The sequence below is a fragment of the Chroicocephalus ridibundus genome, chromosome 5, assembly GCF_963924245.1.
Source record: "Chroicocephalus ridibundus chromosome 5, bChrRid1.1, whole genome shotgun sequence".
NCBI classification, from domain to species: Eukaryota; Metazoa; Chordata; class Aves; order Charadriiformes; family Laridae; genus Chroicocephalus; species Chroicocephalus ridibundus.
This window is the reverse complement of record NC_086288.1, coordinates 6,301,970-6,316,510: the sequence shown is the minus strand read 5'-3', so window position 1 is coordinate 6,316,510 and position 14,541 is coordinate 6,301,970. Positions and strand designations below refer to the sequence as shown.

The 14,541-nt window shown below is 58.6% G+C and overlaps 1 protein-coding gene across 13 annotated transcripts; it reads left to right on the top strand.

Annotated features, from left to right (window-relative positions):
* The first annotated feature begins 204 nt into the window (after positions 1-204).
* LOC134516529 (uncharacterized) lies at positions 205-10,320 on the top strand. 13 transcript variants are annotated; one of them, XM_063336805.1, is made up of 8 exons: positions 205-245; positions 1,144-4,704; positions 5,767-5,843; positions 6,234-7,178; positions 7,783-8,250; positions 8,644-8,804; positions 9,198-9,363; positions 9,577-10,320. In XM_063336805.1, exons 4-8 carry the CDS (start codon positions 7,081-7,083, stop codon positions 9,797-9,799), a joined length of 1,116 nt encoding a protein of 371 aa, XP_063192875.1. In that variant the 5' UTR covers positions 205-245; positions 1,144-4,704; positions 5,767-5,843; positions 6,234-7,080; the 3' UTR covers positions 9,800-10,320. The 13 variants fall into 13 exon arrangements, with proteins under 13 accessions (XP_063192875.1, XP_063192880.1, XP_063192883.1 ...); XM_063336810.1 differs by having other exon boundaries at positions 210-245; positions 1,242-4,704; XM_063336813.1 differs by lacking the exon at positions 205-245 and having other exon boundaries at positions 1,119-1,393; positions 1,508-4,704.
* Positions 10,321-14,541: the final 4,221 nt, after the last annotated feature.

The following is a 14,541-nucleotide window of genomic DNA, read 5'->3' as shown; positions in this document are numbered from 1 at the left end:
CGCCCTTATCTACTCCCGCCTGCCTCGCCATTGGTGGTTCCCGTGTGACGTCCGCGGCGCGGATTGGACAGCGGGCGCGAGGCCCCGCCCCCGGCCCCGCCCCCGCCAGGTGCACGCGGAGCCAGCCGAGGCTACAAGAAGCCCCGGGTGAGGCAGGCGCCGCTGCAGTACCGGGCACCGCCGCCAGGGGGCGCGAGAGCGGAGCGCAGCGGGCGGGGCCCGGCGGAGCGGGACGGCGGGAGCAGGTGAGGGCGCGGGGGCGCCAGGGGGGTCCCCCCTGACTGGGGTGGGGGGGGTTCTGAGTGGGGAGGGGGGTTTCTGAGTGGAGTGGGGTGTCTCTGAGTGGAGAGGGGACCCCCCTGACTGGAGAGGGGGGTCTCTGACTGGTGGGGGCTTTCTGACTGGAGTGGGGGGGTGTCTCTGACTGGAGGGGGGCTCCTCGACTGAAGGGGGGCGCCCTGACTGTAATGGGGGGTCTCTGACTGGAAGGGGGGGTCCCTGCTGGGCTCGGGGCCCGTCTGCGGGCGACCTGGGGGCCCTGCCGTGCCCCGGGCCCTGCCGCGGTGAGGGGGGACCGGGCCCGGTCAGGGCCGGGGGGGTGGTTGGGCCCGGCCGCGGCTCCTGCGGGGTGTCTGTGCCCGTTCGGGGTCTGAGGGGTGCCCGGGGTGGGGGTGTTTGTTCCCCCTGGGTTGGGGTGCCGGGGCCCGGTCGGGCTGTGTGGGTGGTGGGACCCGGGGTGGGGGGTGTTTGGGCCCCCCCCGGTGGGGGCGGTGGGAGGTCAGCTCTATCCCGGAGCAGCCCCGGGGGGCTCGGCCGGGGGCGCGGGGTCCCCGTGCACAGGGGGGGACCCTGGGTGCCAGGCCCGTGGGGTGGCTGTGGGTGACCCGTCCCCTGGGAACACCCCCGGGGGGTCAGCGGGGGGGCCTGTGTCTGTGTTCTGGGGGGGTCCCCAACCTGCACAGGGGGACATAACACCTCTCTCTGCGCTGTACCACATTTTGGGGGGTCGGTACTGACTTTGTGTGGGCTTTGGGGTGGGGGCCGTGGCCGGGAGGGCTCTTGGGGGCTGGGGGACGTGGGTGGGCAATGCTGGGGGCTGTGTCTGAGGTCTCCTTTGGTGGAGTTAACGCATTTTTGGTGCAGGTTTTATGGTCCCTGTGTAATGCCAGCACTGCTGAATTCGCCAGGATCCTAAAATGAGCCATTTTACATGGCTAGCTCTGGACTGCATCTGTTTCCAGGCCAGGATGGTTTGGGCTGCACAGGGTGTTCCCGGGACACCAGGGCATGGTCTTGGCACCCAAACGCACAGACCGGATGGCTGATGGACTCAGAACTTCCAGGGATTCTCCAAAGAGGGGAAGCAGAGGTGCTGGATACTGCCCTAATCCCAGTGAGTACCAGGAGGCATGAGGAGAGGCACCAACAGCTGGAGGCACCTGAATTGGCTCCACCTGTGTGCTGCTGCCTGGCTTTGTCCACAGTTTCTTCTGCTTCTCAGTTTCAGGTATTCGCTGTTACTCTGAAGAATGTTTTTTGTTCCTTCCTGCAAAACCCCAAGAGCTGCAGCTGGTTCCCAGCAGGGCCAAGGCTGGGGGGTATCATGTCCCCTGAGGTGCTGGGGGCAGCAGGGCTGGGACCAGAACCGCTGGGGCATTTCTGCAGGTCACCTGCACCAGAGGAGCCTTTCCTTCAGGGGAAGAGGAAAGTCAGGAACCTGAATTTTAGGAAGTGTCCTGCTTTAAGCGACACAGGGTTAATTTCTCTTTCAGTAATTTTACTTTTCAGTAACTTCTCTTCTAATACTTGGGGAAACTGCATTTCTAGAAGACTCTGTTGTCTGAATTTGTGAAAATGTTTACTTTGTAGCCAGCTATGGTGTGCCTGTTTCAAGGTCTCAGTGTTTTCGAGCTTGCCAGGTGCAGGGATGAGGAGGAGCAAGACCCAGGCACTTGACCCAGGCTGGCCAACAGACTTATTTCATACCATGAATGTCACATTCAGTATAAATTAGGAAGTTTGCTGAGAAGTCTTTCTCTTCCTGGATGTCTGCCATCCTGAGAACTCCTTGCTCCGGTGCCGGACCCCTGAGCCCTTCCCTTCCTCCCGAAGCCGCAGCGCTGGCAGTGTCCCACATTGGCTGTCCCCGCGGGGAGTGCACGGCTTCCTGCTGATGGAATGGGGTGACTATAATCCTTGTATGTTTTATATTTGTATTGGTATCAATATTCATTCTTTAGTATTATTAATGTTAATTAATCTTATTCGATTAAATCTGTTTATATTTGTCCTGGTTTGAGGTAAAACAGACCCAATGTGCTGTTCAGTAATTTTACCTTTTACCTGAGCCTCTTCTATTAACAGCAAATTATGGAGGCAGTGTTTGTTCTCAGTGATAAGACCTGATTATTTGTAATTTATGCCTAGCAATGGTACGCAGAGAGGCTCCTGCTTATACTTGTTGCTGTAACAACCCAGGTCAGCTACCTTCCTTATTTGCCCCGTTGGAGGGTCAGAAGTGGAAAAACGTAGAGGGGTCGCACCTGCGGGGAGGAGGGGACAGGAGAAGTGACCCAGAACTGACCAATGGGGTATTCCATCCCATGGGCATCACGCTTGGTATAAAAGCTGAGGGATCAAAGGGTCAGCTCTTTTCTCAGTGGCCGGCATCCAAGGAGGACTCTGTCTGTTCGTCTGCCTTTGATCCCGATCCGTGGGTTCCCGACTCCAGATACGGAATCCAGCTTCCATCCGTTCCATCAGTCTGGGACTTCCTCAGTGCCTGTTGGTGACGCGATCGTCATCCTGGGACCTCGATACGGTTTTAAATATATATGTACATATTTCATTATTTTAAAATTATTATTTTATTAATTTATTATTATTATTTTCATTAAAGCAGTTTAGTTTTTTTCTAAACTCCTAAGTCTCTTTCTCTGTCTCCCTCCTCTCCTTGGAGAGAGGGGGAGACCATCTGTCGTTCCCTTCAGCGGCCAGTCCGGCCCAAACCACGACAGATTGATTGGTGCCCAAGGTGGGGCTCGACCAGGGCTCTGACAGATTGCCTCAATAGTTTGAGTTCCAGCTTGCCCAGAGATGGAAACAGACAGCTCACACCCTGTTGGTTTTGGACAGAATATTGTGTTGTCTCTTTGTAGGGTTTTGTTTCAAGTTAGTTGATACAACGCTGCTTAACCTGCTGTATGCGTTGTATAATTTATTTGCTCTCTGTGTTTGTATGCGGTGGTTTAAACATGCTAGTCTGCTGTTGTGTTTAATGCTGATCCGTGCTGTGACTGATGGGATAACTTCTTTACCTGCATACTTTGGGCGTTGTGTAATGCATTTTGTTACTAATTACACTTTCAGTTTCACCTTGGGAGAGTTTACTTCGCCCTTTACTGCTCTTTCCAAATTGTCACCATCAGAGCTAGGAGATGTATGTGTTTTGGATTTCAGAAATGGTTGTTGCTTGCTTAAAATCATGATTTTTTTTGTTGATTATCCTGAGTGTGTTGCAGGAGTGGTTTCTTACTAAATGTTGGTGCAGGAGTAGGTATTGTATGACGTGCGCTGCCACTACTCAAACTCCATCAGCACTGGTACAAGTTGCCCCGGTGACCAGAAAGAAAAAAAAAGAAGCGGTCTGTTCATTTCCCTGCCTGTTATGACAAAGACCAGATAAAGCCGGATACCAGGGGAGAAGGCTCTTCTGATGAAGATCCAGGAATGAGTCCTTCTAAAGCAGATCAGAGGGTATTTCTCGGGCAGCGTCAACACAGGAGGAGGAATCAGACGCAGGGGTAATTGTTAAATCCTTCTCTATGAAGGACTTGCGAAATATGAGAAAGGACTTTAGCCGTCGTGAAGGGACAGCTGTGGAAAACTTGACTGAGAAAACTGAGAAAATGATTGAAAAGAATGAGAAACTGTTTGATAGACTGTCTAGGATTGAGGAAAGACCCCACTCTTCCCCTGCATGGACCCACGTCGCAGCCGTTAGGAGAAGATGCCCTCTTATGAAGCCGGCTCAAGAGAGACAGAACATACTACGAGATATCCTCTGATTTTGCCTCGGTGACTATGGAGAGGACATGAGGAAGTGGGATAGAAGACCTACCTTGGCCCTACAGGCAGGAGTGAGTGAGTTGCAAGGTACAAGAGAGAGAAGAAAGAATCCTTCCAGGAGGATGACTGCCCCAGCCCTCACGGAGCGGTTTTCTGCTCCGAGTAGGAACTCATCTGCTAATTGTAGATGTTGAGCCAAGGAGTGATCAGCAAGACTCGCTCCCCTTTTAACAGCCCTGTATGGCCAGTACAAAAGTGTGACGGAGACTGGAGATTAACAGTAGACTATCGTGGCCTGAATGAAGTCACAGCACCGCTGAGTGCTGCCGTGCCGGACTTGCTAGAACTGCAAGATGAACTGGAGTCAAAGGCAGCCAAATGGTATGCCACGATTGACGTTCCCCATGCATTTTTCTCTATTCCTTTAGCAGCGGAGTGCAGGCCACAGTTTGCTTTCACCTGGAGAGGCGTCCATTACACCTGGAATCGACTGCCCCGGGGTGGAAACACAGCCCTGCTATTTGCCGTGGACGGATCCAGACTGCACTGGAGACGGCTGGAGCTCCGGAACACCTGCATAGTGCATTGATGCCATCATTGTGTGGGGTAATAGAGCAGCAGAAGTTGTTAAGAAAGGTAAGAGAATAATGAAAATTCTTCTAAAAGCAGGTTTTGCTACAAAAAGAGATCCGGTTTTTAGGAATGAAGTGGCAAGATGGGCATCACCAGATCCCTATGGATGTGGTTAACAAAATAACATTTATGTCCCCACCTACTAACAGAAAGGAAACACGAGCCTTCTTAGGCATTGTGCTTTTCTGGAAAATGCGCATTCCAGGTTATAGTCAGATTGTGAAACCTCTCTATGAAGTGACCCAGAAGAAAAATGAGTTTACGTGGGGCCCTGAGCAACGACAAGCCTTTGAGCAAATTAAACGAGATTACGCATGCACTAGCCCTTGGACCAGTCCGAACAGGACAGGACAATATTTCAACCCTCGTGTTTCCTTTTTTTTTTTTTTGCCAATTCCCCATCCCGGGACTCTTGATCAGGGAGTGTAGCGATAGGATGAGGGGTGATGGCTTTAAACTAAAAGAGGGACGATTCAGACTAAATATAAGGAAGAAATTTTCTGTGCTGCAGGTGGTGAGACACTGGCCCAGGTTGCCCGGAGAGGTGGTCGATGCCCCATCCCTGGAAACACTCCAGGCCAGGTTGGACGGGGCTCTGAGCCCTGCTCTAGAATCATAGAATCATTCAGGTTGGAAAAGACCCTTGGGATCATGGAGTCCAACCATCAACCCCACTCTACAAAGTTCTCCCCTACTGGGAGAGACGAGCTGGGAAACTGGGCAGAAACCCCCCCAAAACTGGAAGAAAGAGGAGGAGGGAAGCTTTAATCCCTCCCCAAGTAATTCACCCCGCCTCTGTTTCCCTACAAAAGAATTAAAAAAACATAAAGCCCCCGCCGCAGGAATTCAAATAATTCTAAAGCAGCAGGCAGGTGCCCAAAATGCACCGGAAAAAAATGGTTTTGAGGGGGAGAGGAGGGATGTCTCCCACCTCGCAGGGCTGGGGGTGGCCAAAAAGGGGATACCCCCCACCCTCAGAGCGTGTAGATAAGGTACTCCTTGTCGTTGTCGTCGGCAGGGCTGCAGGTCCTCCGTGGTGGGAGCACCTTGCTTTTTCTCCAGCAGGTTTTGAGGGCGGAGTCCACCAAAACGGCTGCCGTCACGACCAGGAACACCCCCAGCGCCGGCTCTTTCATGGAGAGGTAAACGCCGCTGAAATCGATGCCGGCATCACCTCCTTTGGGGTGACAATGGCTCCACACCGTTGTGCTCCTGCTCATGGCAGGGGGGTTGGACTAGGTGAGCTTTAGAAGTCCCTTCCAACCTAAACTATTCTGTGATTCTGTAGGAGTTTCTGATGAGCTCAGGGGTGTAATTAAATGCATTTTTGTTTCCTTTTGGTTAACGCAGTTCACTAGCTGATGTGTTTAAGCAGCTGTTTACCAGAACCCTGTGTGTGCTTGCTCACCACAGGTTATGGTTGAAGTGTACAGTTGAAATTTAAGATTAAAGGTTAAAGTTTTGACTTCACACAGCGGTTGTATTTGTGCATTCATTTTTACCACGCTTTTCTTTCCCCCACAATAAAACAGGCTGTTTTATTGTCCCCGTCCCTCTCTGAGCTCTACCCATCTGTGCCTGACCCCGCTGGCAGCTGGGTTTTTGCCAGGAGCCCATGAGTGACCGTGGACAGATGTGGCGCTGGCTGCTGGCCGTGATGTTTCCCAGCTGTGGGAGCTGCCGTCCTGGTGCTGCCTGCCCCCTGGCCGCTCCGCAGGGCTCTGCTGCGTGTGCCAGGCACGACGGCTGCTGTGCTCCCCTGCCTGGGGAGTGTGAAGAAAATGCCTTTCCCTAATGATGACATCGGTCAGTCTTTGGCGTATGGAAGCGTATGGACTTTGCGAATCCGTACTGGGTCCCATTCAACACCGCAGCGTGATGAGGTGGTGGAGTTTTACTGCAGACGTTTGTGAAGTAAAACAACCTAAAGGATGTCCAGGCCCTGGACATGAAGACTTTGCTGTGTAGAAGCTGAGAGCTGTCCCTGAAGGACAAAGGACACTCCAGGACATCCAAGGTCAAGCCAGCCTCTCTGACGCGGCCCGGTGACTTTCCTGGCGGGTTTCGGCATCAACCCTCTGAGGTCCCCTCGCGGGGGACAGTGGCTGCAGCTCAGCTAGTGGGGCTGGGGGTCCCCGGCAGCTCCCGATTTCCACCATGGGATCAATCCTCACTCAAAGACGCTGGCAGCTCCTGGGCCTGACTCCCATCCGTGTCCCCGGGGGAGGAGGGGACTCAGTGGGGCTGGGGGTCTCCTGGGGTGGCCGGTGACCCCTCCTGCTGCCGGGCTCCCTCCTCCCGGTGCAGGCACCAGCTGGTTTCTTCTCCACAGTTGTTTTCCAGAGCGGCTGCCGGGAGGACAAACCCCTCCAGCCCAGCATGGGCTCTGCCGGAGCCGGGGAGAGTTCGGACGAGGGGAATTGGTTTCCACTGGGGTTCAGCCCTTCGGCCCTACCCAGCGTCATCCTCGCAGGCAGGTGGGCTGGGGCGGGCAGCATTAGGGCACTGCCACAGCAGGGCCTTGGGGTGGCTCTGAGCTCTGTTTGAAGCTGTGCATTTACCTAAATCCTTCTTTTTCGGCTCAAAATGTGCTGCGGTGGGAGCAGAGGCCGCTCCAGGGACCCACCCCAGCTCCTGCAGCCCCGTCAGTTAACGGTGAAGCCGGGCAGAGGGAGCGATGGCCATCCCAGAGCCGCTGGTCCCTCGGGAGGTGTTGGTGGCCCCGGTGATGCCCGTGTCGGTGCCCATGTGCAGGGAAGGCTCACCCCGGTGCCCGGGCGAGGAGCGTGGCCCCGGGACGGGGGAGGCCATGTGCTGCCGGTGCTGGCCCCGGCCCCACCTTGGGGCTGCTGGAGTCGGTCTGTGACGCTGCTGCGTGGGCAGGTTTTCAGCCAGATGTGGCTGTCACCCACCCTTCTGGGGAGAAACGGGACATTTCTGGTGTCCCGTCCCCTCTCGGGTGTGCGGTGCCGGGCTGCTGCTGCCGAGGGTCCGGGCAGAGCTGCTTGTGCCCAGGCCGCCACAGGTTTGTCCATCCCGGTGCCACCAGGAGCTGATTGTCCCACCTCTCTCCCTCTGCAGGGATGGGCGGATGGACGGAGGAGCCCCAGCCACACCGGGACCTGCGTGGGGTGAGGAGCCCTGGGAAGGAGCCGGGCTGCCTGAGCCGAGGCTGATGCTGCCACCTGCCTGGGGACACGTGACAGCATGGCCTGCGCCCCCCCGGAGACCTGTGAGGACGGCACCGCTCCAGCTCCGTACGGCTTCAGGTTGGTTCTTTGGGCCCCCGTTTGTTTCGGGTCCAGCTCCGTTTGGGCCCCCGTTTGTTTCTGTTTGTGGGTTCACTCCCATTTGTTCCAGGTCCGGCTCCTGGACGGCTGCAGTTCGATTTTGGCTCCAGCTCATTTGTGGCTCCTGTTTGTTTCTGCTCTGGTTCCAGTCCAGCAGATGGACGGCTCCAGCCCCAGCTCCTTGCGGCTCCAGCTCATGGATGGCTCTGGCTCAATTCTGCTCCTGTTCCTTGTGGCTCCAGCTCATTTGCACCTTCAGGTTGGTGGTTTCTGCACCCGTTTTGTTTCTGGTCCAGCTCATGGACGGTTCCAGCTCGTTTGCAGCCCCAGGACATTGTTCCTGTCCTGCTTTCAGCTGGGGCACGGTTAATTTCTTCCCAGTAGCTGGTACGGGGCTGGTTTGGGTTTGTGCTGGAAACAGTGTTGATCCCACAGGGATGGTGTAGTTTTTGCTGAGCAGAGTTTGCACAGCTGGGTACGGGTCAGCGGGTGGTGAGCAACTGCACTCTGTGTCACTTGGTTTTGGATATTTTATCATCATTATTACTACTACTACTATTATTGTTATTATTTCTTCCTTTTTTGTCCTATTAAACTGTCCTTACCTCAACCCATGATGTTTACTGTGTTTTTTTCCCTTTCTCTTCCCCAGTTTTGGCTCCAGCTCGTTTGCGGCTCCTGTTTGTTTCTGCTCTGGTTCCAGTCCAGCAGATGGACGGCTCCAGCCCCAGCTCATTGCGGCTCCAGCTCATGGATGGCTCTGGCTCATTCCAGCCCCTCTTCCTTGTGGCTGCAGCTCATTTGCACCTTCGGGTGAGTTATTTCTGCACCCATTTTGTTCCTGGTCCAGCTCATGGACGGTTCCAGCTCGTTTGCAGCCCCTGGTCATCGTTTCTGTCCTGGTTTAGGCTGGGGCACAGTTAATTTCTTCCCAGTAGCTGGTACGGGGCTGGTTTGGGTTTGTGCTGGAAACAGTGTTGATCCTACAGGGATGGTGTAGTTTTTGCTGAGCAGAGTTTGCACAGCTGGGTACGGGTCAGCGGGTGGTGAGCAACTGCACTCTGTGTCACTTGGTTTTGTATATTTTATCATCATTATAACTACTACTATTATTATTGCTATTATTTCTTCCTTTTTTGTCCTATTAAACTGTCTTTATCTCAACCCATGATGTTTACTGTGTTTTTTTCCCTTTCTCTTCCCCAGTTTTGGCTGCAGCTCGTTTGCGGCTCCTGTTTGTTTCTGCTCTGGATTCAGTCCGGCTCATGGACGGCTCCAGCTCGATTCCAGCTCATTTGGACTCCAGCTCATGGATGGCTCTGGCTCATTTCAGCCCCTGTTCCTTGTGGCTGCAGCTCATTTGCACCTTCAGGTGAGTTATTTCTGCACCCATTTTGTTTCTGTTCCAGCTCATGGGTGGTTCCAGCTCATTTGCAGCCCCAGGTCATTGTTTCTGTCCTGCTTTCAGCTGGGGCACAGTTAATTTTCTGCACAGTAGTTTGTAGGGGGCTGTTTGGGGTTTTGCTGGAAACAGTGTTGGTCACACAGCGATGTTTTACTTTCTGCACCCATTTTTTTTTTGCAGGTCCAGCTCCTGGTGGGCTCCAGTTGGGTTTCATCTCCTGGGCAGTTTTGGCTCCAGCCCATTGATGGTTCCAGCTCGTTTTCGCCTCCAGCTCTTGGGTGGTTCCAGCTCTGGCTCCAGCCCCAGCCCATCACAGCTTGTGCTTGTTCAACTGCTCCTGGCTTTTGGCCAGGTTGTAAATCAATCACTGTCATGGCCTGTATATGAATATGAACTGTCATAATTGTACACGTGTTGCCTAATGAGTGTGTTTATTGTTCAATGACTAGTCCGGTGAATAAACAGTTGGACTCTCAAATGAAGTGGGAAAAGTGCCTTTTCGCCCAGAGACTATCTCAGACGTTTAATTCGGCCTGGTGCATGCCGGCGTCCCGCACTTTGGGGAACAACGCGACCGGACCCCCACCTCCGGCGGGGGTCCACGCACCCTGCCTACCCCCCCTCCCGCCCGGGCCCCAGCGCCCTCCCACCCCCCTCTGCCTCCCACCGCCCAAAGGGCCCCCCTCCCGGGCCACGGTTTTGGGGCTGAAAACAGACGACGGAGCCTCCGTTTCCAAGTCCCAAAAACGCAGCACTTGGTCATTTTTCTGAGCCCAGACCCGCAGGACTCCGCCGGCATTTTCAAGCACAGAAAACGCACGACTTAGTCTTTTTTCTGGGCTGCAGAAATCCCCGGGCTCTGCCCCAAAACCGCCCCAGAGCTTGTTCCCAAACCCCCAGCTGGACCCAGTGGGAGACCCAAGCCCTGAACCACCCCCCGGTGCCCAGTTGAGCCCCAAAGCTGGGCCTGAGTACAAACCACCCACCAGTGCCTGCTCCTGAGCCCCAAATCTGCTCCAGTGCCTGGTCCTGAGCCCTGAACAAGCTCCCAGTTCCCCGGTCCTGAGCCCCGACCTCTCCCCAGCGCCCGGTCCCGAGCCCTGAATCTCTCCCCGATACCCGGTTCTGAGCTCAAACCGGACCCGTTTCCCGGTCCTGAATCCCCAACCCCCCGCTGCCGCCCCGACACCCACAACCGGCCCGGCCCGGGGCTCCCGGCCCCCAGCACCCACCGCTCAGCCCCGGCACCGGCTCCCGACTCCCCGCAGCCCCGGACAAGCCCCGAACAAGCCCCGAACTCCACGGCCCCGGGCGGGACGAGACGGGGGGACCCGCCAGGCGGACCCGGGGCGCCGCTCTCCGGCCCTCCGGGCTTTATTCCCCGGCGCCCCGAGCCCCGACGGCTCCTCCGACGAGACCCCGGCAGCGCGGACGAGCCTCCAGGCGCCGGCCCCGGCCTCGGTCCGACCCTCCTCCGCTGCCGGCCGCAGGCCGAGCCCCCCGCGCCTCACCTGGCCCCGCCGGGGGAGCCCGGCCCGGCCGCTGCCGCGGGCGGCGCCGCCGGCAGAGAACGAGCGGAGGGAGAAGGGGGCGGCCGGCGGCCGGCGCGGCCCAAATACCCTCGGCCCCGCCCCGCGCACGCGCCCTGGGGACCCGCCCCCCGCCCCCGCCCCAGGCCCCGCCCCGCGCACGCGCCCCGAGGCCCCGCCCCTCCCGCCCCGCGCACGCGCCCCGAGGCCCCGCCCCTTCCGCCCCGCCCCGCGCACGCGCCGCTTCTTCCGCCGGCAGCGCGGGAGCGGTGGGTGCGGACGCGGGGTCTTCTCCCGGGGCTGGTGAGCTGGGGACGGGGCTGGTGTTGCGGCTGAAGCTGCTGCTGCTGCGGCCGGTGTTGGCTCTGGGAGCGGGTCTGGGTCTCGCGGGCGCGCGGTGCCGGGTCCCGGGGCCGCGGCGGGGTCGGGGCTGGGCCCGGTCTGCCCCGAGCCCGGCCCGGCCGCCCCCGTCCCGGCGCCGCGGGCCGGAGGAGCCGCGCTGCGGGGCCGGGCCCGGCCTGGCGGGGAGCGGCCCCGGGGCCCAAGTCCGGCGCTGCCGGCTCCTGCCCGCCGGGCTCCGGGCCCGGCCCCGCGGGGAGCCGGGGGCTGCCGGGGCCGGGCACGGGAAAACGGCGGCGGCTTCGTGCGGGCGCGGAATAATAAAGGCTGGAAGCGGCGGCGGGGCGGGGGCTGGTCCCCCAGGGGAAGCGGGGCCGGGCTGTCGGTGCGAGCCCCGCGGCGGCCCCGGGAGCCCGGGCTGCAGCCCCCAGCGGGGCCGGGGCTCTCGCCGGAGCCCCCCGAAGGCGGGACTCGGGCTGTGCTGCCCGGCCCGGACACGGGCACACGGGGCCGAGCCCCCGACGGCGGCACTCGGTGGCTCTGCCGAGCCCCAGCACTGGCCGCAGGAGCCTTGTCTGGAGCCCACGCACCCCCCCGGGGCTGGGGCTCTGCTGCGAGCCCCCGCAGGCGGGCACTGACCTCTGTTCCTGAGCACCAACACCCGGGGCTCGGTCCCTGTCTCTCAGCTCTAACACTGGCCACAGGAGCCCGGGCTGCAGCCCCCAAAGGCAGCCCTTGGTCTGTCTGGGGGAGCCCTGACACTGGCCCCATGAGCCAGGTTTCAGGCCCCCAAACACAGGGCTGGGTCTCTGCTGCCAGGCCCCAAAAATGCAGCACTTAGTCTCTGTTTCTGAGCCCAAAACCTGACCAAATGAGCCCCTTTTCAAGAGTCCAAACACAGCACTTAGTCTCTGATCCCAAACACACGGGGTTTGGACTCCATTTCAAGTCCCCGAAATGCAGCACTTGGTCTCTCCCCCTGGCCCAATGAGCCTGGCTTTGACCCCTGCCTCCAAAACGCAGCACTTAGTCTTTTTTTAGGAGCCCAAAACCTGACCAAGCGAGCCGGGTTTCAAGCCCCTCAAATGCAGCACTTTCAGTCTCTGTGTCTCAGCTTTAACAGGGGGCAAGTGAGCCTGGTTCAGAGCCCCCCAAAAAAACACAGCACTTAGTCGCTGTGAGCCTTAAAGTGGCCAAATGGTCCCAGTTTCAGCCCCCCTCAAAACGCAGCACTTGTAGTCTCTGTCTCTGATCCCAAACTCACAGGGTTTAGACTCTGTTTCAAGACCCCAAAACGCAGCACTTGGTCTCTCCCCTGGCCAAATGAGCCTGGCTTTGACCCCTGCCTCCAAAATGCAGCACTTGGTCTCTTTTTGTGAGCCCGGTTTCAAGCCACCCCCCAAATGCAGCACTTAGTCTCTGTTTCAAGCACCAAAACGTAGGACTTAGTCTCTCTGAGCCCTAAATGGGCCCAATTTCAGCCCCCCCTCAAAACGCAGGACTTCTTAGTCTCTGTTACTGAGCTGCGAGCCCTGAACACACACAGGACTTAGTCTCTGTTTCTGAGCCCCCAAATGCAGGACTTAGTCACTCTGAGCCCTGAACTGGGCAGATGAGCCCGGCTTCAAGCTTCCCCCCCCCCCGCCAAATGCAGGGCTCTGTTTCTCATCTCTAACAGTGGCCAAACGAGCCCAGTTTTGAGCCCCAGAACTGCCTTAGTGACCGTCCTGGTTGGCAGTAAAACAGCACCGATTCTCTGTTCAGTCACTTCACTTTTTAGCTAAGCCCCTTCCAAGGAGCTGAACTCTGGAGTCACCCATCTCTTCCCCCCTCTCCTCGGGGAGAGCATCTCTCCTTTGTCCCCGTGGCCAGAACGGCCCGAACCGCCACAGTGACCCCGGTGTCCAGCCCCCAGAGCGCAGGACTCGGTCTCTGCCCGGACACGCAGGACGTGGGCGACGTGTCCCGGCTCCGTGTGCCGGAGCCCCAAACCCGCCGGATTCGCCCCGGGGTCGGGGTTTAACCCCAGCGGGGGCCGGGGGCCGCTCGCTCACCCCCCCCATGCAGGAGGGTGGGGAGAAGAGGGAGAAAAAGGAGGAAAAACTCGTGGGTTGAGTTAAGGCAGTTTAATAGCACAGTAACGGCAGAGAACATCATCACAACAACAATAATAACAAATATAACAACAACAAGACCATCGGTACAAGGACACACACAGTAACAATGCAATAACGACACCCACAAGAACAATAAAGTATCGATCGCAACAACAGCATCGGTCCAAGGACCCGCACAAGGAAGCGACACAGCCCAGGCGGCTCTCAGCCCCCGGGGGCCGGTTGCCCGGCCCGTCCCCGCCCCGGCAGCCCCCGTTCCCACCCCCTCCCCGGTCGGACCGTTCCTCGCCGTGTTCCGGGCGCCGTTCCCGTCCCGCTGCCGGGAGAAGGGAGCTCCGTCCCGCCGAGCCGGTCCCGGCGCCCCCGGGCGGACTCGGGCCGTGCCGGAGCCGCTGCAGCCGCTGTCCCGAGCGGAAAGGCGGGACTCGCTGCCGGCTCCGCGCCCGGCCCGGAGCCCCAGCCCCGGTTCCCGAGCGCCGCGGGGGGGAAGCCGGACCGGGCCGGGGGGCGGCGGCGGTCCGTCCCGGCGGGCGCCATTGCCCGGGTGTGGGTGTGTTTTTCGCCCCTCCCACTCCTTTTATGGACATCGCCCCGCCCACCGGCGGGACGGGCCTCGCCCACTGAGTGTGGTCCCGCGCTCCCCGGGCCACTCCCTTTCCCCACGCCCGCTCCTTTTATGGACATCGCCCCGCCCCCGAGAGCACCGGGCCCCGCCCCCTGCGCGTCCGCCCCGCGATCTTCCAGCACCGCCCCCTCGCCCCGCCCACGCCTTTTACGGACATTCCCCCCCGCCCACCGGGGGTCGCCCGGGTCCTACTGCCCGCCCGCTCCGCGCTGCCCGCTCCGCCCCCGGCCCGTGGCGTCATCAGCGTCACTAGGGCGTCACCAGTCACTCCCACCCCCGGTTGGCTGCGGACCGTGACGACACCGCGAGGGTGGGGCGGCGGGGGAACACCCGAGGGGGGAAAATCGGGGGAAATACACCCCAGCCCCCCCCCCCCCAACGCATTTATGGCATCATTTTTGACTCGGGTAACTCAGGGGTGAGAAATGGAAAGAGAAATAAACAATGGAAAGAGAAAAGCTGTGACGCGTCCCTTGATCCAGTGCCCACGGGGCCAGCAGGGATAGGGGAAGAAAGGGAAAAGGGGGAATAAACG